This window comes from Urocitellus parryii, chromosome 8 (assembly GCF_045843805.1).
Source record: "Urocitellus parryii isolate mUroPar1 chromosome 8, mUroPar1.hap1, whole genome shotgun sequence".
NCBI lineage: Eukaryota > Metazoa > Chordata > Mammalia > Rodentia > Sciuridae > Urocitellus > Urocitellus parryii.
Window position 1 is genome coordinate 19,505,782 of NC_135538.1, and position 24,184 is coordinate 19,529,965.

A 24,184-nucleotide genomic window follows, 5' to 3' on the forward strand; every position below is an offset into this window, starting at 1 on the left:
TTTTTATTTTTTTGCAATAAAAGTTACATACCATATGGAATTGTGCTTTGTCAGAATTCCCTTTCTTCCTAGAGAAGGCTTTGAATAACTCAAGAATCAGAATCCTGGCCTGGCTCACTGTTTGCTTGCTATCTTTCCCTCTCTCCTCCCTTAAGGCAGCAGCAGCAGCTTCCTCTTCCTCTCCTCCCCATTTGCCCCCACCCTCTTCTCCTCCTGGCTTTTGCACATCCCTGGAGGGGTTGGAGCTCTCTGGCTTATCCTGCTTCTCCATTCGGAGGCCTCCTCCCTACAGGGTGGAAGAGCTTTGCTTGTAGTCCCTCAGGATGACAGAGGCATAGGACACATTGGGAGGGGTGCAGAGCACCGACTCAGACACTGGGGAGCTGGGCACTGAGCTGCCTGAGGCCACCGAGTCTCGGAAAGGCGACGGAGGTGTCAGGGCAGGAGAAGCCTCAGGGGTCAGCTTGCTGGCCGCCTGTAGGTCCTCATCTTCTTCTTCCAGTTCGTCTTCCTCCGTGGTCCCTTCGCGCTCATACACGTACTCCTGGAGGAGCTTAAACCTCTCGCTGTCGTCCTCGTCCTCCGCGGGCGGGGAGATGGGCTCTTCCCCGAACGTGCTCAGCTGCAGCGGCAGCATCTGCAGGTGCTGCGGGGGTGGCGGGGGCGGGTACAGGGACCGCAGCCCGTTCCCCGGGCCCCCAGGGCCTGCCAGCACCGCATGGAAGTCCGGGATTCCCGCGCCAAAGTTGTTGACCACTCCCTGTAGCTGGTCCATCAGGGGTTTCTGCTGCTGCGGTGGTTGCTGCGGTGGCTGCTGCTGCTGCTGCTGCTGGAGGGGAGGGGGCAAGCCCTTGGGAATGGCCGGGTCCGCCAGGAAGAGAGGGGTCTCCTCCGCTGTCAAGTGGGGCGGCAGAGGAGGCGTGGTCACCGCGGGTGACACGCGTCGGTGCACCACCATGGAAGGGCTGCTGGGAGGGCTAAAGCGAACCGGCTGGGCATCCTCCTCCTCTTCCACGTTGTAAAGGGACTTGGTGCTGGTATCTGAAAAGGTCAGGCTCTTGCCAGAGCCTTGGTAACTTTTAGTGAGGGGCTTGATGACGGCCGTTTGGTTGCAGGCCGTCTCATTGGTCTTCACGTGCACAGAGAGGCGGTGCCACATGTGCTGTCCCTTGGGCACCTGTCTTCCACCTGGTTCAGACCATGACACAGACTTGCCATTAGAACTATGAATAAAATAGAGATGGGTTTATTTGCAGATGGCTTATCCACAGAGAATAAAATACATATAATTTTCCTACACATACCCAGCTCAATGTGATTTAATTGTACCCTCCCCTCTAGGTCCTCCCTCCACACCCCAGCCTCCCTTCAGTATAAATCCAACAGCAGGAGCAGCATTTAGGCATGCCTCTGAGCTGCAAGCCGAACATGTGCACCACTCCAAGAAAAGAAATTCTGACCCTGGGCAACATTGTTCGGGAGAAAAGCTAAACTGTGGAGGGGTATCTGTCTGTCTGTCTCTTTCTCCCTTTCTGTCTCTGTCTTTCACATACACAAACACACACACATCCGCTCGCTTGAGCGCGCGCACACACACACACTTCTCAAAGGCAATAATAAAACAATTATTCAATGCAAACCTTTGAAAGATTCCCAAACTGATGAAAGAAAAAAATATTTAAATCTTAGTTACACTTGGGTGATAGAATGTGATGACTACAGTTTGTGGGACAAATTAAGACTCATATATAAGTCTAATCCCATGGCCTGTGGAATTATGAAATAGAACTTCTCAGTTGCCCATTCTGCTATGAAGTTATTTCCTATTACCAAAGGGGCACGTGGTACCTGGATGAAAGAGGAAAGTGTAGATGGCAGAAAAACTCACATCCATGATTGACTGATGTGTTCCATACCTTTCCATTTTCTTTTTTATTTCAAAACATTATTCCCGACAAATACAACAGAAAACAATTCCTTTAAAGGTCCTGAATCACAGCAGCTAGTTTGGGATTTTTCACACTGGAATTTTAAACTAGCTGTGTTTGAAAAGAACGACGAAGAAGCCTAAGAAAATACTGATGCTCATATTTCGCTTTAGCCATCCACCATAATTTGCTGCAAATGAGACAAAATTAGGATTCAGACAAATTGGCAGTTACTGAGACACAGGCCCCTGCCTGGATCTTTCCTCTCTATGCCTGGCAAATAATCAAGTTTCATCTTGATGGAACCCTCATGAAACCAACTAAATATAAAACCTTTCTGAAGAAGAAGAAAAAATTAATAAACTTGCTGTATGTATAAACTACAAATCCTACCCTGTATGAAATTGCAGTATGATCTTGCTTTTGGACTTGGTTTATTTTCTGTGTAACTTTAAGCAGATGGCTGTACCTTACCATAGCATCTATTAATAACATCAGTGTTAATACTTAAAAAAGTAAGTCATTTTTTCTTCTGTTTTTTAAGAGTTTACTTTTTTTCTTTGTACCCATTAAAGCAACAAGTAGCACAATAAGAACACATTTGAGGGCCTGGGGCTCAGTGGCAGAGCGCTTGCCTTGCATGTGTGAGGCACTGGGTTTGATTATCAGCACAGCATATAGATAAATAAAATAAAGGTCCATTGACAACTAAAAACTATTTTAAAAAATTAAGAACACATTTGTGACATTGAAAAGAATGTGAACATTTTTTTCCCTTAGGTTGGGATATGAAATTGAGGATTCTGTATCATAGTTTTTTTTTTTTGTTTGAAAGCTATGTGGGAAATGATAAATAATTACCATAATGGTTTATTTAATAATTTTGATAATACAAATGTGAATCACATTAAAAATTTTATGTGATTTTCACATTTATGTGGATGGTAACATTTCATATTATAATCCTGAAAGGTGTAGTGAGCCAAATAAGTACAAATGAGTATACAAAGTCTGATATTGATTATAAATAGTTCTGTTTACAAAAGGCTCTATAATACCCACACACACACATATGCATGTATATATATGTATATATGCTATATAAAACAGAAATAACAGCTAAAAATTTTGACTTTATAACTTGGAGGAAAAGATAGTTCTCCCATATATCTGATAATCCATGTGGCATTTTTAATTGTCTGAGAAAATTTTCATTTCTAAACTATTATATCAAAACAAAGGCCATGACACATGCCTATAATCCCAGCGGCTTGGAAGGCTAAGGCAGGAGGATGGAGAGTTTAAAGCCAGCTTCAGCAACTTAGCGAGGTCCTAAGCAACTTAGCAAGCTCCTATCTATAAATAAAACATAAAAAAGGGTTGGGGATGTGGCTCAATAGTTAAGCACCCCTGGGTTCAATCCCTGGTACCAAAAAAACAACAATAACAAAATGAATATCTCTCTCTAATATGCGCTTGAAATATTATCAGAGAATTTGTGTTTGTAGATGCTAAGTTTATAAACTTCTTCTCTATATTGTTAGGATAGCTGACCAGCTTCTGAGTTGAGGAAACTCAAGTACAAGATGGTGGTGTCCCTGGCAAGGACACAGCTAACCAGCCAGCCCAAGACAAAACCAGAAAACACAGTTCCTCTTCTGAGTATAAAACTCTAGATGAACATACCTCCTCATTTCATTGTCTGCTCCACCACTCTATACACACTGTTTTTCTCTATATATTTGATATAGCGCTTCAAGAACACAAAATACTGCTATCTGAACCTTATCCTCCTTAATTATGCCTTATTAACCCTTCTACTTTAGTGATTTTCACTGCTTTCAATTGCAAAGGAAAAACTTTTTTCTTTCCCCAATATCTTCCCCTCATTATTCACTTTAATAAAATCATTAAACTAAAATTCTATTTGTGTTTTCATTTAATTATGGGCATGTGTGTGAGAAAGAAAGAGAGAAAGGAAGGAAGGAAGGAAGGAAGGAAGGAAGGAAGGAAGGAAGGAAGGAAGGAAGGAAGGGATTCCTTGAGAGCTGGTCTGCACCTAGTTCAACCCTCAGGCTTAGGACCCAATGAAACATTGCCCCAGTCTCTCCATATATTAGCAAAAAAAGGGTCTTCTAGTATATTTCTGGGAAAACCTTAGGTGACTCCACTCACTTTAACCACTCACTCACATGGGCCGTTTTCCATATTGTGCAGGGGTTCCATGTGGAGCTCTTTTTAAATCACACACGTCCATATGTTAACAGTATTATTAATGATTTTGCAGGCAGATAAAACCACAATTTAGTTCTGTTTTGATGGAACCCAATTCTTATTCTTGTGAAGGGAAATTTTCACCGTGGCTGTCAAAATTAGCAGCTTTTCTTTCCCCTCAGAGTCTTGCTCTAATTTTGCTGTAAAGTCCTGTTTAATTAGGAAACAGATCTCATGCCCCAGGGCATTTATCAGATTACAAAAATTAGACTAACCTTGTTTTTCTTCAAGGACAAAATAAATTGCTTCTTAAAAACCCAAGTTAGTAGATGAAATGCATCATCTCAGAAACTGTAGCTCAGTTTATAGAATCTGGCCCTTCAGAATTACCCATTTCTCACAGGTGGTCCACGGACAAGCTGAATGGTCTATGAATCCACACATGCATTAAGCATTGTTTTTAGAAAGAATATATATTATGTCTTTGTAAATAATACACTGCTATTTTTAAATGCATGTGTAATCTTTAACCATAAAGTGTAAATAAACACTGGGAAGCTTTGTTGTGTTCTGTATTCAAACAACCTCTAATAAAGGTAGTTACTATCATTAAATGAGGTAAAGTTTTACTAGCTATGTTGATGTGAGAAGAAAATATTCTATTTGGAAAGGTTGGGAACCTATTTCTGTGATGTTAAGAAGAAAATAATGCATGAAATATGTGGCACCAAAAGGAAATGAATGCATTTTAAAAAATGCAAGAATACAATGAAATAAGACTTCTATTTCATTCCAGGGAATCCTAATATATTCCCCTTTGGCCACTAGCTTATTCCGTGTATTGTTTAATTTTATTTGTTTCCTAATCTTAAGAAAAGCAGTCTGGTTTAGTAAACACCACATAATTGTCACAAAACACCACATCCTCTTGCTTCAACTTCAAAAGACAGAACTCGGGCCTAAAAAATCTCCTATTTGAAGATCAAATGTAGTACTTTGAGGTAAATACCTCAGGTGGTTAAATATATTTACTGATATTAGAGTTAATGGAGAAAAAGACTGTAGGCTTAGAGGAAGCAGGGTTGTATACGATGATGCGTGGTTATCACTTGCAGAGCTAAGCAGGCCTGGGGCTGTAGTTCCAGCTACAAACAGGAACAGGATTTTGCTTTGATTTTTCTTTCATTAGATAAGTATCACAATCCCCCCAACACAAAACCCAATATTTACAGCACTTTAGAGAAGAGTTGGGAGTGGGTGGTGTAAACAGATTAGTATATCTTTGGCATTCAGAGTGATCCTGTCTGTTTTATTTGTTTCCGTAAGTACTAGTTACATCTGCAGAGTACACTGCTTTCTGCTCCAGAGAGGTCTAAAATGGGAATAACAGTGGGTGGGTGTTTCAGATCAGGAGGGAGGCATCCTGCAGAAGCTGCCTGAAGGGAAGGCTTACACAACACCTGTCTCCCTTATGTCCAACTTAAGTCTCTGCCACTAGGCTTAACAGCTTCACAACAGATGTAAGGACAGTACCCAAAAAGCCCATGGACAAGGCAAGACTTTGCCATAAGGGAGGGAGACTGACTTCTTGGAATCAGAGGAGGTTAATTTTGCTTTCTCTGGAAGTGAAAGGTGTGGTGCTACCTCTGAAACACAGTGTGGCAGAAGGGGTTGTCCTAATACTCTCACCTTCAGGAGCATCAGTCAGCAGGTACTACCAGTTTAGAAGGTGACTCCTGTAGATTCTCAGGCCTAGGAAGTTTTTGAAACCACTTGAGGCAAACTTCTGTTTTCTAAGACAATCCCAAGGGAGTCTGCCATACAAAGGACTTCAACTGACTTCAGTTCTACTTCTTGAAAGATTTCCAGAAAAATCTGCATATTTAGTATATATTCTACAACCTGGGGCCTATCTGAACATAATTAAAATTTCTCGATTTTTGACTCACCACTAGTTGTAATGTGGAGAATCTCTAAGTGTGCTTTTGAAGAGAAATGTTTTCTAATTATATGAGATCTTGGTAGTTTCTGTTGTTATTAAGTCTTAAATAAAATTGTGAGTCCCCCAGAGAGACTACCTCATCAGAAGCAATTCAGAGAACCACTGTCTTACTGAAATTCACAATATTATATAGTATAAATATTCAGCCCTTCCTTTAGAATCTTTAGAATGTCTCCATCCTACATCCTTAAGCAACATGATATGGGTCAAAAGACAACCCAAAGAAAACCACTTTGACTTTATTAGGCTTTGTGCTTTCTTCGATGAACCAATAAAGAAAAAGACATGTACTGATTAAATTATCTCATTGAAGTTAGTGAACTATAGAAGTTTCCCAAATGTCTTATGGGTATAGGACCTACTGTCCTGAGAAAAGTGCCCAATCAGTTTCAAACTGAAGGGTAGAATTCTGGTGGCTACTACATGGTCTTAGTTCAATGTAATCATGATTTATTGACTGATAAAAGAAATTCTGAAGTTTATTTAAGACATCCTCTTGGTACCAGAGCATCCTTTCAGCACAGGTAGATCAGATGAAATTATTCCTTTAGGAAATATAGATAAGCCTGGATTATGTTCCCCTTGAAGGACTTTCAGGTCAAACATTACCATTTACTTTATGCTCCAAGCTACCAGATCTATCATTTTAATTGCAAGATGCACTTCAGCCCCACATGAAGGCCTCACAATTTGCCCTGGAAATATAGGGCAGTTGCATTGCTCTGCTGGGATTATTCCTCAGGGCCAGGATAGACCTCGACAGACCGTAATGATCCTGATCTAGTTTATTTCCACAAGTCCCTTTGCCCTGCTATTCACAAATCAGTGGGAATGAAGGTCAAGGAAAGAACATATCTTTTTTTTTTTTTAATTCTGTAGGAACAACCAAAGCTAAATATATCCATTTTTAGTCTGCAGTCCATGGTTTCAAAGCCACTGATCTCTTCCTGATCTTTTCCAGTCTCAGGCAGGAAAGCTGAATACAACACATTCTGAAAGTTCTTCAAGACAACCTGTTGGTTGTGCTGACAGTTGTATTTTTTTTTTTTTTTTGCTGCCCACCAGCAAATGGACCACGTTGGACTTTAACTTTTACTTCTAGACACTCACCTTTAAATCTTGAAATGTCAGTTGATTCTCCTCTCTTTCCCTGGCCCTGCTGTCATAACAGGACAAGCACATCTACCCATCCTCATCAATTCTTTTTGACAGGCAGCCAGCAGCTGTCACAATTAGGATCTCCTTGCTGTGTCCTTGGTCAGACTCACCCCTGGTACAGAACCCCTCAATGCCTTTGCACTTGGGAGAATTACAGAGAATGCACCCAGCCCTGCTCGAGTGGCTCTGGCCTAGATGTGCAGAGTCCTCCAATCACGGCCTGAAACATACTGGCATGACTACCACATTTTCCCTCTAAGAACCAGGATGATTTGGTGGAGATCGCACTCTTTGATTTTAGGCTTTTAAAGGGAACAACCCAAAGGCAGGCCACGGACTCCCTAGTGTTCTCAACTGTGTGAACAGAAGAGACACCATGGCCCCAATCACCAGCCTCTGTGGCCAGTTTAGTAGCAAACATTTGAACAAATTGGGCTCTTGGCATTGAAGAGCTATTCAGGCCACAGAGACCTCATCAATGGGCCCCCTCCTGCTGCAGGAATGTGTACCTTTGACTCTCCCAGGAGTTTGAAGGGCTGTAAAGGAACAGCTGAAAATGACCACAGACTCCATGCACAATGAATTGAACATGGTCTATGTTCTTTTGTTAACTTAAAGAGACACTGTCAAGATCTAAAGGTCAAAAATTGGACCAGACATGCACTGTTTTTATCAGACAGGAAAATCTGATAAAAATCACTCAGAATGTTGAGGAAATGACTAATTTTTTTTTCTTAAAAGCTCTTTTTTTTTTTTTTGTGGGACTGACAAAACTCTTGTTTTGTGCTCCCTAGAGTGTGGGAGACACCCAGCAGAGGCTCATGCTGGCGCCCACCCCCTCAAACTGACATTATGGAATTCTGCTGTGAATTTAAGCTATGGCTTTTACTTTAATGCAGACAGGATCATTTCAAACATTTGTGCAACAGCAAAAAGGCAAAAAAGAAAAGAAAAGAAAAAGCTCTGTTTGCCAAGGAGAAGCTGACAAATTTCTGAAGGGGGAAAATTCACTTTCGAGCTTGTGAGTGGGAGTCACAAACAAAAGTGAATCTCCAGAATTGAAAAAAAAAATGTTGCATTGAAATGAAAAAAAAAAAAAAAAGCAAGAAGCAAAAAACTCTGCTAACAACTTGACAGTGTCCTTTTAAGAACGATGGACAATCAAATTAAGGGAGTCGTGCAAACCATGGCACGTACATGAGTTCCTCATTCTTGATGGCATGCACCACATCTGTTTCCATGTTAGAAAGTGGAAAAACCCAGGAGAGAGAAAGCAAGAGGCAAAACACTATATTTTCCATGCAGCTTCTCTTACACATTCACTGCAGTGTGGGGGTTTTCAAAGCTGCACATGTGCCGACGGACATTGGCTGGTGGGCGAGAATTCTGGCTGCCTCTTCCTAAAGATTAAAAAGAAAAAGACACCCAGTGAGCAAGTGGTTATACATGGGTACAGGTATGGTGAGCACAGCACTCAGGTAGTGCCTAGTCCTTGGCCAGGTTCGGGCTTGGCTCCTGCCTTTCTCCTGGTCACCTCTGTCTCCGGGTCCTGTATGCATCCTGCGCTGCCTGCCTATTTCTTACTTCTAGGCTCATTTCTGAAAGCCATGTCAGCCATGTGCATTAATTCTTTTCCCTGTGAAACTGTCCCTTTCCAAGTGGCAGATGCTTTTTCTGCTGTGTGTATCTGTCTCAGATTGACTGTTTTCCTTCACTGTTTGACATGCTCCTTATTCTTCTTTGCAGTGGACTCTACACCTCTGTTCTGATATAGGCTGAATCTTCCCACCCACAACTCCTCTTAAAGGAAGTTTATAAATTTATATCTGACATTTCAACTTTTAATTGCACTGCTGATTTTTTTTCCCATATTGTTTCATCATAGAAGTATGGCTGTCATTTCCTATAAAGTCACTCTTGGCATTCACAAGATGAAATGTGTTTAATGGTACAGGGGTGGAGAGCAGCCAGAGACCTGCCTGCTGAGATTGGAGGAGATACCACAAGGGGAACATGTCATTCCCTTGCCTGGATAGACATGGCGAGGCTGATGGGGAGCCATGGAGTTGGCCTTTACATCACTGGTTGGAATAAGGATAAATGGTTTTCCCCTGTGTCCAGCAGCATTTCAGAAAATGGTGGGATAAAGCTATTTTTGCTGTCAGGCCACATAAGAGGAGTGCTTGTCATAGGAAAGTGTTTCAGGAATGAAGTGCTAAGCATGAACCATCAGTACATGCTGTGAGTGATAGGGATGAGGTTGATTGAGTTTTCAGGAAATTTCCCATGTTAGGAAATTGCATCATCACAGTTTCCTATAGGGCTCCCCAAAGAACTTACAAATGTTCTCTATGAATCAGCATTTGGCCATCTGCCCTCAAGGACCCTGGCAATAGCTCTCTAGTGGCAGCTCCCCAGCAAGTCAAAGACCTTTTCCCTCTCTCCTCTCTCTTCTACCCATCTACGTAGACAGAGGAATGGAAACTCAGAAGAAGGAGGAGGCAATGTTGCAGGATGAGACCATGCCCTTCCCATGCCAAGTCTTTCAGGTTGAGGTCTCACAGATGAAAGGAGAGGTAGGAATTTAAATTTCAAACAATAATATGCTGAAATAGCTTTTCACTACCTAGAAGTAAGGGATCTGATCTGAATTTATAAAATGAAGATTTTTTCCATAGTACAGGGGAATATAACATGTAAACAAAATTGATCAATATTTGTATTTCCTTTGAGTTTGAGTTATTCAATAAAACTTTTTAAAGGCACATGATAATATACCCAAAACAATTTGAAATCTTATCCAGAAATAAGAAGTTGAGAGGTTACCTGGTGTAACTTCATTGCTGCTGCAATGATACATCTATTTTAGAAAATTAGACAAAGAGACAGTGTTTGCTATCTAACTTGCCAAAGTAATATATCCCTGACATTCAATTTGCCCACCTGAAATCACAAGTATCATTAAAACAATGAAGAGATGATAAGGAATAAAAGAATATTTGAATATATAAATGAGGTTAGTAGGAAAGGGGTTTAATCTGTAAAATATTGAAACAGTTCCTCATGAAAGAGAAAAAAAAAACCTTACTCAAAGCTTTTGGCTCTGTCTTGCCAAAGTGCTTGCATCTTTTTGCACTTTCTAATTCATTCTGTTTTGGGATAATGTCTATAGGTGGCCTGGTCAAATGGTGCAAAGGATCAAGGGCCCTGAAAGGGCTGGCTTCAGGGGTCTATGTTAAACACAGACAGACACATTGTCCCTTCAAGAGCCCTGTGATTGATGTTTAGTGATCTGTGATCATCCTCTTGAAAGTCTATTACTTTTGTCTATTGTAAGTGACAGTGGATGGAAAAATGAAACATGCCCTGGGGACCTGGAAACAGCTCATGGATGGTCCCTCATTCCACAGCCTCCCTAACTTCCCAGGACAGGTCCTGGACTTTTTGTTCCCCTGCCACTGGAGTCCCAACCTATCCAGCCTCCTCTAGTTGCCCTTGCACAGGGATCACCACCATCCTGGACTGCTTGAGGGGACCTGGGGACAAGCCCCAGGAAGATCAAGGTCTGGTAGCATCTTGAGATGAATGACAGTGGCCATCTCTCCCTGGTCTTGCAGTGCCAACACGTTTGGCAGGAAACATGCTGTGGTAGAGGCCAGTCTCATGCTCATCCTTGATCCAGATGGTTCAGATTTCCTTGTACTTTTTTGCATACCTGTCTAACATGGTCTGGGGCAGGAGGTGTGTGGAAAAGGGAAGCAACTAGTTCAGTTTTCAGTTGCTCCAGCAGTGACTGACAAGAGGGGTTGTTGGCAGTGCTGTGCCTATGCAAGCTGCAGAATGGGATCTGCAATGCCTAGAAAGGACTGCTTCTGCCCTGAAAGTGTCCTCGCACAATGAACACAGCATTCAATGGCAAACACAAAACCCCATGACACACACAGAGAGAGGGTAAGCTCAGATTTTAATGAAAAAAGGCATGATATTATATTACCTTTAACACATCCCCTGCTTTACAGATCAGGAACCTCATGTTTTCATTTTGCATTGAATCTTTTTTTTTTTTTTAAAGAGAGAGTGAGAGAGGGGAGAGAGAGAGAGAGAGAATTTTTAATATTTATTTTTTAGTTCTCGGCGGACACAACATCTTTGTTGGTATGTGGTGCTGAGGATCGAACCCGGGCCGCACGCATGCCAGGCGAGCGCGCTACCGCTTGAGCCACATCCCCAGCCCTTTGCATTGAATCTTGGAAATGATATAGCTAGTCCTGTCTGCTGGGGCTGTATGATAAGAACAAGGGGGCTGTCCTGACAGTCTAGAGACTTGACCTGCTGACTTCAGCGCAGGGGCAGAGTGCAGCATTCCCTGGGCAGCATCAGCTCGTCTGTGTCTCCAGGGGACTGGGACAAGAAGTTTCACCAGCCTCGGTTTTAGTTTGCCTTTTGTCACTGGGACCAAAATATCCAACAAGAACAACTTAAAGGAGGAAAAATTTATTTGGGGCTCATGGTTTCTGAGCTCTTAGTACGTGGAAGGCTGACTCTATTGCTCTGGGCCCAAGATAAGGCAGCACATCATGGGGAAAGGGCAGTGGAAGAAAGCTGCTTGGCTCTTGATGGGGTTAGGAAGCAGAGAGGGGGTGGGGAGAGACCCACAGTGAAGGTGCACCCTTCCAGGGCAAGTGCCCCCAGGGATTCCCCCTCCTCCAGCCATGCCCCACCTGCCTACACTTGCCACCCAGTCCTTTCAAATTAGGATGGAGGTATTAAGTTACAATTGTCACAATTCAATAATTTTGACTTTGAATTCCTGCAGAAATGAGAACTTTGGGGGGATACCTCCTGTCCAAACCATAACAACCTCTGTCTCTGACGTTGCCTTTTGGAACCATTCCAGAAGATAGTGACAGTTCTATGATTCCTTTGGGGGCTTTAGCCATATTGACAGCCAAGCTTCACACAGTCACTCTAAGTAATCCCAAAGCTGTCTTAATTAACTATTGATTGAGGTAGTTGGATAGAATAGAACATCTTCTTCATGGTCCCACGTCTTTAGTCTCTTTCACTTTGCGTTGAAGTGAAATATAAATGAGCCCTGCATACAGATTTTGCTTCTAGAAAAGAAGTGGTTTATTAAAGGTTACAGGCAAAGACTTGGAAACTCTGATGCCCAAATGGCCACTTTTTCAAACTACATAAAAACCAAGAGAAGGAGATTGACTTCAGGGTATTTTTAGCAATTGTAAACCACATATCCAACCAACCACAGATTCAGCAAGCTAGAGAAAAATCTTGGAGGGAAAATGAAGCATATGGGGGCTTGTCAAATATAAGTCCCAAATCTGTGCTTGAATCTTTTGGCAGAACTGGATTTAAAGAAACCTTGTAGGTTTAGCTAGAAAGATTCCTCTTCAATTTCTTCTGAAAGTACAAGGGTCTTTCTCTCCTCTTTCTCTTCCTCCCTCTCTCCTTTTTTTCTTGATTTTTCTTTCTTTCCTCTTCATGCAAACTCACTGGTTTTCAAACCCCAAAGGAGTGTACATAGCTTTCCCCATTTATTTTCAGTGTCCTGATAATATTCTTCTGTGTAACAGCATGTCACTCTCAGGGGTTACTTAGCTCCACATGACTCTGTCTTAATGTGTCATTTTGTTTACATCTGGTCATCCCTCCACCAGTTTCTGTGTCAGGAGTCAGTCTTTAAATGGAACTTGAGAAGTGGTTACAGACAAGTTTTATTCAGTGTAGTGTTAGCAACACTCACTGGTCAAGGATCTGGGGACCTGGCTGCCTCCTGTTCTTTCAGACTTGGCCATTCCATCTAAGAAGAACTGCTGGAATAGTCCATTTGAAATTGCTTCCAAGTGGCAAAATACTGCTCTAGTTGAGACTCCCACTTTGCATACCTTTCCTCTGAAGGATGTAGAAGCAAAGACACCCACAAAGAACAAAGCAACTTAACCTCAGTGTGGACTCAGATTATGCTAACTCAGCCTCTCCAACTTGGCCTTCCCTTTACTCCTTGACTTCAGCCACTTTCCTTATTCAAGACTTTCAGTAACCTCTTGTAGAAAATGAACTGAATTTTGTTTTCTCTTTCTCCCAGAACTTTTTTGTTTCCTGGATGAAATCAGTGACATTGAATGGATATGTCAGGAGCAGGCAAAGGCTCAGAGTGCAGTCAGGATAGCTGTCCGTGTCTGAAGCTGCGAGTCTTTGGCAGGGTTGGAGGTGAATCTTCTTTGAGCAGAGATAAAATGGTCTAGACAATTCCAGATGGTCAGTCTTAAGGATATATAAAGCTCACCATGGAAATAATAATGTGGCTGCTGTCCAAACTAATCAGAAAGAATGACAGCAACCACTCAAGACTGTTTTAGCAGAGTATGGTCTCTTTTTTGTTGTTATAGATAAATAAGATAATTTGTGCTTCTGACTTCTTTCCAAAGCCAAGTGCATTTTTTCCCTGGTATCTAAATTTTAGTATTTATTCTCAGCATTTGCTCCTCAGAGTGGAGAAGGGAGCTCTGACTGTGTATGTAGACCCTCTAAAAGACTAATTTCTTCCACATTTCCTTTTAACACATGAATCTCTAACATAGTATGTTAAGGTTCTTTATATAAACACAAATTCAGTCTTTCTACTATAGGGATAAAGTACTATTTCATTAAAATTCTTATTTATTAACATTTGTGAGCTAATGAGAGACTAAATTACCACAACCACAGTTTTGTCAAATATTAACATTTGCCTCACTGAAATCCTCTTTCTTTTGAAAACATTAAGGTCAAGTTTAAAGCTTTTTATGTATCACTATAAATACTAATTCACTCCTTTAAAAAAGAAAAGTTAGTGTATTTTATCACTTGGAATATTTGAATCTTTTACAACATGTATGTGTATTAATAAATAATATAAGGCTTATTTATCATATTATTAGATTTTATTCACATAGCATCGCAGTCTTTTGCACAGTGTTTAATTGATAGATGCAGCTCTAGTTCATTACTTATATCAGATTGCATAAATAGCACACTATAAAAAAAAACACACTTTCTCCCACTGATGATCTTTCAGGATGTTCCCGTATTTTGCTCTTTTAACTAGTGCTATGGTGAACATACTTAGGTATTTCTCTTTGCACACATATGAGAGCTTTTTAAGTATGCACATAGAAGTAGAATGGATAGACTGTTGTACATGTACATCTTTCTTACATTACCTCATTGCTAAAAAAAAAAAAAAAATGCTTGCAGGCTGGGATGTGGCTCAAGCAGTAACGCACTTGCCTGACATGCACGGGGCGCTGGTTCCGATCGATCCTCAGCACCACATAAAAAAAATAAAATAAAGATGTTATGTCCACTGAAAACTAAAAATAAATATTAAAAAATTCTTTCTCTCTCTCTAAAAAAAATGCTTGCAAAATTTACACTAGTGCGTGAGAATATGTATTATTCTTTCCGATTCTGTTTGGCTTTCAGGCATTTTTAAAATTAACGTTTTATTATGAAAATTTCAAAAAACTTAAGAGTCAGCCTGGTGAATACATTCTCAAACCCCCCATAAGTCTTTCATCTAATGGTTTTAACAGTCATTAGTGATCATGATATATGTCAATTCTTTTGTTGCAAAACTAAAAACCATGATAAAATTCAATCACCCTTTCTGTGTTTATCACTTGATTCTTTTGTAAAATAACTTTCCCTCATCAGCTGTTTGGTTCTTCTGTGACAGAATTCAATCAGAAAAGACTGGCCACAGAGATGTACTTTTTTCACCCTCTGTTTACCAATGTTCTAAATAATGAGCTGGTTGTGTGACATCCTCCAACAGGGATCAGTGAATCACCTGTGGGTCTCTTTCAAAGATCCTATTGTTTTCCTTGGTTTTCCAGTCATATGGTCCTATCGCTTGGCTTGCCTGTTTTCTATCAGATGAGACATTATGTGTATATAAAATAAGAAAACGTAGAGAGTAGATAGCATTATTTCACTAGAAGTGCTTTACCATTTTCTCTGTTAGGCAGAGGAAACTGATCAACTTAATCATATTGGCGACTGAATTCAACATTCTTATGCAATTTGATAGGAATCAGTCTCCCATGGGGCTTTATCTGCTCAGGACTTTCAACAAAGTCTAGCTGTGTACCAGTGAGCTTCAGCTGATGAGTTTCTATCTCTTTCTTCTGCTTTTCAAAGATTTTCAATTTAGATTCTTGGCCTCCTGCCACTCACTCAGAATTAGGCAAATGGCCTGACACAGAGCCTTGACCACGTGCTTGCGGCATGTTTGAATCTCCAATTCTGTCACTCCCGTCTTATGTGATAGCTGAAAGGGTCTTGCAATTCTCTGTTCAGGGGAGTCTGTCTCCTCAGCACTGAAAAGCTCCAGGAAAATCTCCTCTGTATGTCAGAGGTTTGCAGCTTATCTTTTAACCATTCTGACCACCCAACTGCAGACATCAGCAAATGTTTTGAAGGAGAAGCTAGACCTCGCAGTAGCCTCACTTGCCTTTATTTTATAACCCAGTACTATGTGACCACATGATTTCTTCTGCCTTCTCTGTTTCCTCTGCTATTCTGCCTGGGCCACTCCCAGAGACTCCACCTATTATAGTGCTTTGATTTGGCAGGTGCCCCATGGAAAAGCAGCTGGCAGCTGCTTACTCCTCAGGGCTCCTCTCTGAATTTCAAGACCCTTTAATCCTCACCATTTCAGCAGCTCCTGACACTGTAAACAGATCACTTTTGTCTTTGGTGTTGCTTTTCCAATTTGTTGAAAGCTGTTCTGCCACAATCTATTCTATTCTACCATGAAGCAAAAGTCCCATCAGAGTTTTTAATTTCTTAGTTATTAAAGTCTTGATTTTTTGGCCAAAGTGATGGCTGTAAAGTGACATCGTAATGTTTTTCTTATCTCTGTTCCTTTGATTCATGTTTAGGTTTATATTATGCTAGGTAGGCCATGGTCTCTTGGGGGGCAGGATCTATGCCAGATTTATCATTATTATTAACCTCATTCTTCTTTACATGTCTCAGTCTTGCAAATAGTTAAGGAAATCATATAGTTTGTCATGCAAATCAATTACTTTTAAGAGTTAAGGAAGTGTTCTTAATAATTATGTCACCAAAAAGCCATAAACCCACACTACTCTCGGCATACAAACACATAACAGTCATTTTATTTACTGTAAATGTTGAATGAATGATCAAATAGTTCAAAACAGAACAGAGAAATATTGTTAACATGGAACAAAAACAGAAATAGTCCTGAACTTCTCTATAATTTTTCTAATTATAGGGACATAAAAAGAACTTATTATATTTATTAATAATTCCTAAGCTAATCTTAATACTAAATATTGACTCATAAAATTCCTAGTAAAACTCAAATTTTAAAAATATAGGAAATATAATGTCTTGTGTATTTGTGCATACCTGTGTGCAAATATAAGGAAATACATAAAAAGTGTTAATGTGGGTTTTTCTTTGGGTATTGGTATAGTTGTAGGTAATTCTTACTAGATTCCTTGTGTTTTCCTATATTTTCCAAATTGCCCAAAATGAATATTTATTACTTTTTAAAATGAAAGTAATAATTATTATTGCAAAGAGAATAATATCGTAGTCTATAATTTAATATTCCCTCTCTTAGCTATACCCCAAAAAACTTAAGTTATCATATGGGAGAAATGAACATTTTGGTGTTTTTGTTATTGTTGAATAAGGCAATTAAATAAAAATCCTAAAAATATATTTTAAAATATATGAGCAACTACTAAGGAAACATTGAAATAATAGAATTTAGCAGTTAATACTAATACTTCCATGTCAAACAATACTGAAATCCTTATTTTAAAATTCTGTTTTACAGTTAGACTTTGTGCTGCAAAAAGTTGTATTACTGTACACATAGTATAAGTATTCTCCCATATAGGCATCTTTACTAAAGAGAAAGTAAAAACTCAAAATTTGGGAGAAAAAACAACTAAGTTACACAAAAGGGAAAAATATCCTGCTGCTTTTCCAGATAGACTGTAGGTGACAAACTGCTAAGGTGAGACTTTTTATTATTTCACTCTGATTTATCACAGAGGGGGAGAGAAGATGCTGAAAACAACTCACCAAATGCTAAAATCTTCACCTCGGGAGGTTTTTGGGAAAAAAAGAAATCATGACTAAGATAAGAGGCTTAAATCAAAGACATAATGATAGCAAGACAAGATTTGGTTCATGTAAACCTAGAATTTTGTGAGGATTCTGAAATTCTTGGCTATCACACTAGTTTCAATTCTCCATGTATGTTTTCACTAAGGTTTATTTTATGCTATTATTTCTCTTTAAGCAGAGATTTTAATACCCTCATGCCATCAAACCTGCAAAAGAACTGAATAGGCAATTATCATTGAATTTTTCTTACAGTGTTAGAAGTCACTAGAGCCCAAAGAAATTATAGTCACATCACAGCCTACTGGGAAAGGTGAAGGGTAGAAAGTAAAATGGGATGATTCCCACTTTCAGTTAAGATAAAGTACCTCTGGGCAAACCAACTCTTCCCCTGAAAACAACTAGAAAAAGCAGATAAAACACTTTTAAAAGCCATTTGAAGATACTAGGATGCTGCCATGGCAACCAGAATCCAAGGGATCAATAAGTCAGAGATGAAGAGAACTTCAGAGAAGTAAGCAGATAATCTTAAAGCTATTTTTTTTCCTGGTAGACATTTGATGATTCTTGATGTAGAACAACAGACTGAGAAGATCTTAACAAAGAGGGAAGGAAGAATGAAAAACTTTTTTTTTTTCTTTTGGTATTGGGAATTAACCCAGGGGCATTTTATCTGATCTACATATATAGTCCTTTTTAAAAATTTTTATTTTGAGACAGGATCTTACTCAATTGCTGAGGTGGCAAGAAAAGCTTTTAATAAATTAACAGGACATAGACACAAAAGTTTGAGTTCAAATCTTCTGAGTCAGCTAGGACTTGAGGTGCCAAGATCCTGGACAGAGGGAGGTAAAGAAAAGTGAGACCAACACTTGATGGTTCCCTCTAGGAAATTTTGTAAATTTTATATTGCACAAAGCACAGACTACAAAGCTAAGTAGGAGGTACTAAAAATGAGAGTAAAGTTTTGGAGCTCTCATAGTGCTTTATCAATCAAAATTGTAATTTAAATATGGAGAAGATGAAGGACATAGTCAGCAACAGGGGACCTAGGTTCTCAGTGGGAACTTCTGGAGAGTTATGCCCTTGAAACATGATGTGCCAGGTGACATAGAACAAGTTTGTAAAACCACAATCCACATGCAAAGCAGCTTAGCCTATAATTGGATTACAACATAAAGGAAAAACATATGGGAATATACAAATAAATACAGATGGCTTCCTGGCTTATGAAGGTTTAAGATTCTTTTTACTTTAAAATGCTGCAATTGAGCATGATGGTACATGCCTCTAATCCCAGCATCTTGGGAGGCTGAGAAAGTAAGATCACAAATTCAAAGCCAGCCTCAGGAACTTAGCCAGGCCCTAATCAACAAGACCCTGTCTCAAAATTAAAAAATAGAAAGGGGTGGGGATGTGCTCAGTGGAGACACAGACACAAAAGTTTAAGTTCAAATATTCTGAGTCAGCCCAGACTTGAGGAGCCAAGATCCTGGACAGAGGAAGGTAAAGAAAAGTGAGACCAACACTTGGTAGTTCTATATGTCATAGTTATATAGTTCAAATCTTGAGAGAACAAAATAGACAAAAGGAGTGTTCCTAGAATTTTTTTGACACTGTTTTGTGTTTTCCTATCTCATCAAGTCCATGAAATATTCATCTCTGTGTGTACATAAGATTCTCCACACTTTACGTAACATAGGCTTTGTGTGAGATGACTTGCCCAACTGTAGGATATGATAAGTTTTCTGGGCATGCTTAAGGTAGGCTAGGTTAAGCAATATTTGTTAGGTTAGGTGTACTAGATATTAAACCTATGATATTTTCAACTTATGATGGTTTATTGGGATATAAATCTATAGTAAATCAGGGAGCATTTGAATTCATTGTGCAAAATAATTATAGTAGTATACAATACACATGAAATTAAAATGCATAACAAAATGTACAAAAGTTGACACATGATAAATACAATTAAAGTGTTCTACCACTTTCACCTTGTTTGAAAAGTGATAAACTTTTAATTTATTTGAGATCATAAGAGATTAGAAAAGCTAGTTTTGAAATTTCTACAGTAATCATAAAAAGAAAATGGATTTGGAATCTATCATGCTAAGTGAAATAAGTCAATCCCAGAAAACCAAAGATAAAATGTTCTTTCTAATATGTGGATGCTAACACATAATAAGGGGGCAGGAAGGAAAAAATAGAATTTTAGTGGAGTAGGCAAAGGGGAATGAATGGAAGGTGGGGTGGGAATAAGAAAGACAGGAGAATGAGTTAGATACAACTTTCCTATGTCCATATATAAATACACGACCCCTGAAACTCCACATCATGTATAACCATAAGAATGGGATCCTAATTAGAACAAGTTATCCTCCATATATGTATAATATGTCAAAATAGACTCTGCTATCATGTATATCTAAAAAGAACAAATAATAAAAAAATTTTAAAATAAAAAATATTAGAGGGGAAACTGAATATTAAAATACTAGATTAATCAAAAGAAAGGAATAAAGGAAAATGATGGACATAAATTCAGCAAGATGTGAAAAGCAGTTAAATACTAGATATAAATATGATTATGCCAGCAATCATATCTAAGTAAACTGTATATTCTAATTAAAAGGGAAACATTTTGAGACTAAATTACAAAATCAAAGTATGTGCAGCTTAGGAGAGATATTCCCTAAACACAGGGTCATAAAAAAGCTAAAAATCAAGGGATGGAAACATGTTTTACTATTCAAACACTAAACAAAACATAAAAGCTGCTGTAACAATATTAGAAAAAGTAGACTCTTAGGGATAACAGATTACATTTAAAAAGGAGAGTTTATTTCAGCATTTCAAGTCTCAATGATTATTTGATAATGATTCAATATATTCCCCCATGTTAATAGAGTGAAATAGAAAAAAAATAACAATTGATACATACAGAAAAAAATTGACGAAATTTAATGCTGACTCATGAGCAATTTCTCAGAAAATATGAGTATAATAAAATTATAAGGGAAAGTCATTAGACCAATAGTGATTCATGTACATAAGACCTAAAGATAATGTTCTACATTATGCTGAAGAAACTTTGAATAAGCATGACAACATCCTACACCTAGAATGGCCAGAACAATCATAAAAGAAGAATGAAGTTAGAGGACTTATGTTATCTTATTTTTACAAATATTTTTTAGTTGTTGATAGAGCTTTTATTTTATTTATTTATATGCGGTGCTGAGGATCAAACCCAATGCCTCACACATACCAGGCAAGTGCACTACCACTGAGCCCCAGCCCCAGCCCATGTTATCTTATTTCAATAATACAGATTTGGCAGAATCAAGACAATCTAGTATTTTAGAAAGAGAGATGTACATATCAATAGATATTAGTCCATAATTAGAACTACACTTGTAAGTTTAGTTGAATTTTAACAAAAGCACCAATGTTATTCAATGAGGTAAGGCAAATATTTGCACAATTGAGCTAGAGGAACTGGAGTTTTTAATTTTTAAAAATTTTTTTTGAGACAAGATCTATTTGCTGAGGCTGGCTTTGAACTCACAATCCTTCTACCTCTGCTTCCTGAATAGCTGCTCTGGATTTTTATTTAGATAAAATGAAAAATGGATCTTGGTTCACTTTGTGATGGATTGAATGCCTGTGCCTCCTTCAAGTCCACGTCTTGAAATTCTAACACCCAATCTCATGGTATTAACAGGGATCCTGGCCCTTAGGAGGTAATTAGGTCATGAGAGTAGAACCTTCCTGAATGAGATTAATGCCCTCGTAAAAAATTCTCTGATCTCCCTTTCAGTCTTATCCCAGAGATGGCCTTCACTAGAACTGACTCGCATAGCACCTTGATCTAACATTTCCAGTCTCCAGAATTGTGAGAAGTAAATCTCTGTGATTTCTAAGCAACCTGGGCTATGGTTCTTTGTTAGAGCAGACCAAAGTAACTAAGGAACATTCCACACTTTTCACAAAATTACTCAAGATATATTATAATACTAAGTGTAAAAGCCAAACCCATAAAGCTCCAAAACAAAATGGGACAAATTCTTTTTTAACTGGGGATAAGCAAATATTTCAATACTGAACACAAAAAGCATAAATAGTAAAAGAAAAGTTGATGCATTGGACTTGATCAAAATTAGAAACTCTTTCTCAATTAAAAAATACCACTAAAAATGAAAAATTAAGACTGAAAAAATATGTAACACATATATCTGACAAATAACTTATATTCAGATTATAAAATCAATAATAAAAAACAAATGATATGATAAAAAAGTGAACAAGAATTTGGATAGGCATTTCACAAAATAGGGTATATAGATGGCAAATCAGTACCCAAAAAGACTCTCAAAATTATTGGCCATCAGAAATATGCAAATGAAAACTATAATTAAATATCTGTAGATATACATTATAATGGTTAAGATGTAAAAGACTATCAACACCAAATGGATTTATACATTCTTGCAAAGAATGTAAAATGGCAAAACTTTACTAGGGAAATTTGTTTGACAGTTTTCATATAAGTTAAACCTGCAGCTCGCATATCATCCATCAACCCCATTCCTGGGACTATAATCAAACAAATGAGGATAAAAATCCAAAAAACTTGTACATTTATGTTGATTGTGCTTTTGTCATTGTGAGACCTGGAAGCAATCTTTACATTGACAGGAGAATAGACATTGTATATTCACACAATTAAACATTACTCAGCAAGTAGAGGAAAAACTATGGATGCCTGCAAGAACATGGATGTATCTCATGCCATGTGAAAGCACAGACATGAAAGGTTGCCTACTGCATGATTTTAAGAAATTTAAGAATGGGCAAGCTTAATCTATGGGATAGAAATCAGAATAGTGGTTCTCTCTAGCTGGAGAGTGATATAGGTTAGAAAGAAACACGGAAAAACTTTGTGTTTTGCTCTGTATCTTGATTGCATGTTGGGTACATGGGTATCCTGCACAACTGTCCTTAACTTCTATGTGTATTACTGTATGAAATTGTGCTTCAATAAAAAGGGTATGAAATAAGCACATAAAAAGAATTAGAATGTGAAAATACTAAATAAAGTCAGAAATGATTCAATGTATAATATTAAGAATTCATGAAGAATAAAACCAAAGGGAATGAAGCAAGTAATGGAGACTATAACTCAACAAAATTTTCCTAAAAGTATGAATATTTTAAACTGTGCATTGAAAGAGAGCACAATCTCACTGTGTTAGTCTGCTTTTGATCATTGTTACCAAAGTACCTGACAAGAACAACTTAAAGGAGGAAAAGTTCAATTTGAGCTCATAGTTTCAGAGGTTCAGTTCATGGTCTAATGACTCCATTGCTTTGGATCTGATATGAGTCAGAACATCATGAGAAAAAGGGGTGACAGAGGAAAGCTTTCAGCTCATGGCATCTGAGAAGCAAGGAAAGCAGGAGACAGGAAGTGACCAGAGACAGGTATAGTCCAAGGTCCTCTGTGAACAACTTCCTCCAGCAACACCCCAACTGCCTACAGTTACTACCCAGCAGTCCACTAAAAATTTTAAAAGGGATTAATCCACTGATGAAATGACACCTCTCATAAACCAATATTTTTACCTCTGAACATTGCTATATCACCTTACCCATGAGCTCATGGTCGGGGGCATTTTACCATCCAAACCATATCACCATGTACCTGGGAAATCTGACCTCAGACAATGAATACTCAGAATGTTCTATTAAAACAAATGTGCTTTATAGAAAAAAGAAAATGAAATACTTTGCTATCTGGGAAAAAGCAGTCAGTAATTTAGAAGGAAAAATAGATTATTATCCAAATTTTGGACAACAAAGAATCACACTAAAAGCAACTGAAATAAGATGTTGAAGATACTCAAGAAAACCAAAACATGCATACTGAATTATACCCAGCAAAACTGACTTTTGAAACAAGAGATCACAGATAAAATGTTTTAACAAGCAAAAACTAAATGAATACTATTCCCATGAGTTTCCCAGGAAATAAGATTCTAGACCTCAGACTACTAAAATTTCTAAGAGCATTTTAAGGACTAGAGGTGAGAGTCAGATACATTCTTAATTGTAGAACTAAAATTAAATGAAGGTTAAAAAATAGAAATTATAGCATGTAAGGGCTACATAGATAATGTAGATATAGTGAAACTATTTTGAAATGGGGACATGGGAAGATCAAGTGCAAACAATTTGTTTTAAATGATTTGGTTGTGGTAGTGCTAGTAGTTATTCTAGGACATTTGCATAGTTATTGTGGAATGATATAAATATCTACTCATGGGAAATTCTGATTTATCGCCTGTTTCCTTGGGAACTTGCATTCTTGCTGCAGGAGGAAAGAAGTCGCTATGTATTACATGATGATACATGTGTTTTTGGACCAGGGCTAAGAACAGAAATAATCCACAGACTATAATTTTGACCGATTTCTTAAAGTCCACCTACTACATAATTCCCTATCTTGGGATGATACAATGTCTTATAAATAAAGTATGTTTGTAAGTGGTGTGTGGTAAGCAGACTATGAGCATTGTTGTCTCCACCAATGAGAAAAAGAAACCGAACTTACTAAAAAAATAAATGTGAAAACCATGGCATGCTGCCACACCCAGCAGCATTCCTGAAGAAAGGTCTTCCAAGAGGGAACCAGGATCTACCTCTTGTC

General features: G+C 38.5%; 1 protein-coding gene across 3 annotated transcripts in view; it reads right to left on the bottom strand.

The window, feature by feature from the left end:
* Positions 1 to 286: 286 nt before the first annotated feature.
* The window catches only part of Grm1 (glutamate metabotropic receptor 1), a 376,962-nt gene continuing 353,064 nt past the window's right edge, over positions 287 to 24,184 (bottom strand). The window contains exon 8 of one of the 3 annotated variants that reach the window (XM_026380150.2): positions 287 to 1,223. In XM_026380150.2, the coding sequence (XP_026235935.2) occupies positions 287 to 1,223 (937 nt within the window). Of the gene's footprint in view, positions 1,224 to 8,641; positions 8,703 to 24,184 lie in introns of those variants that run through there. The other 2 variants (XM_026380151.2, XM_077801964.1) reach the window with 2 other exon arrangements.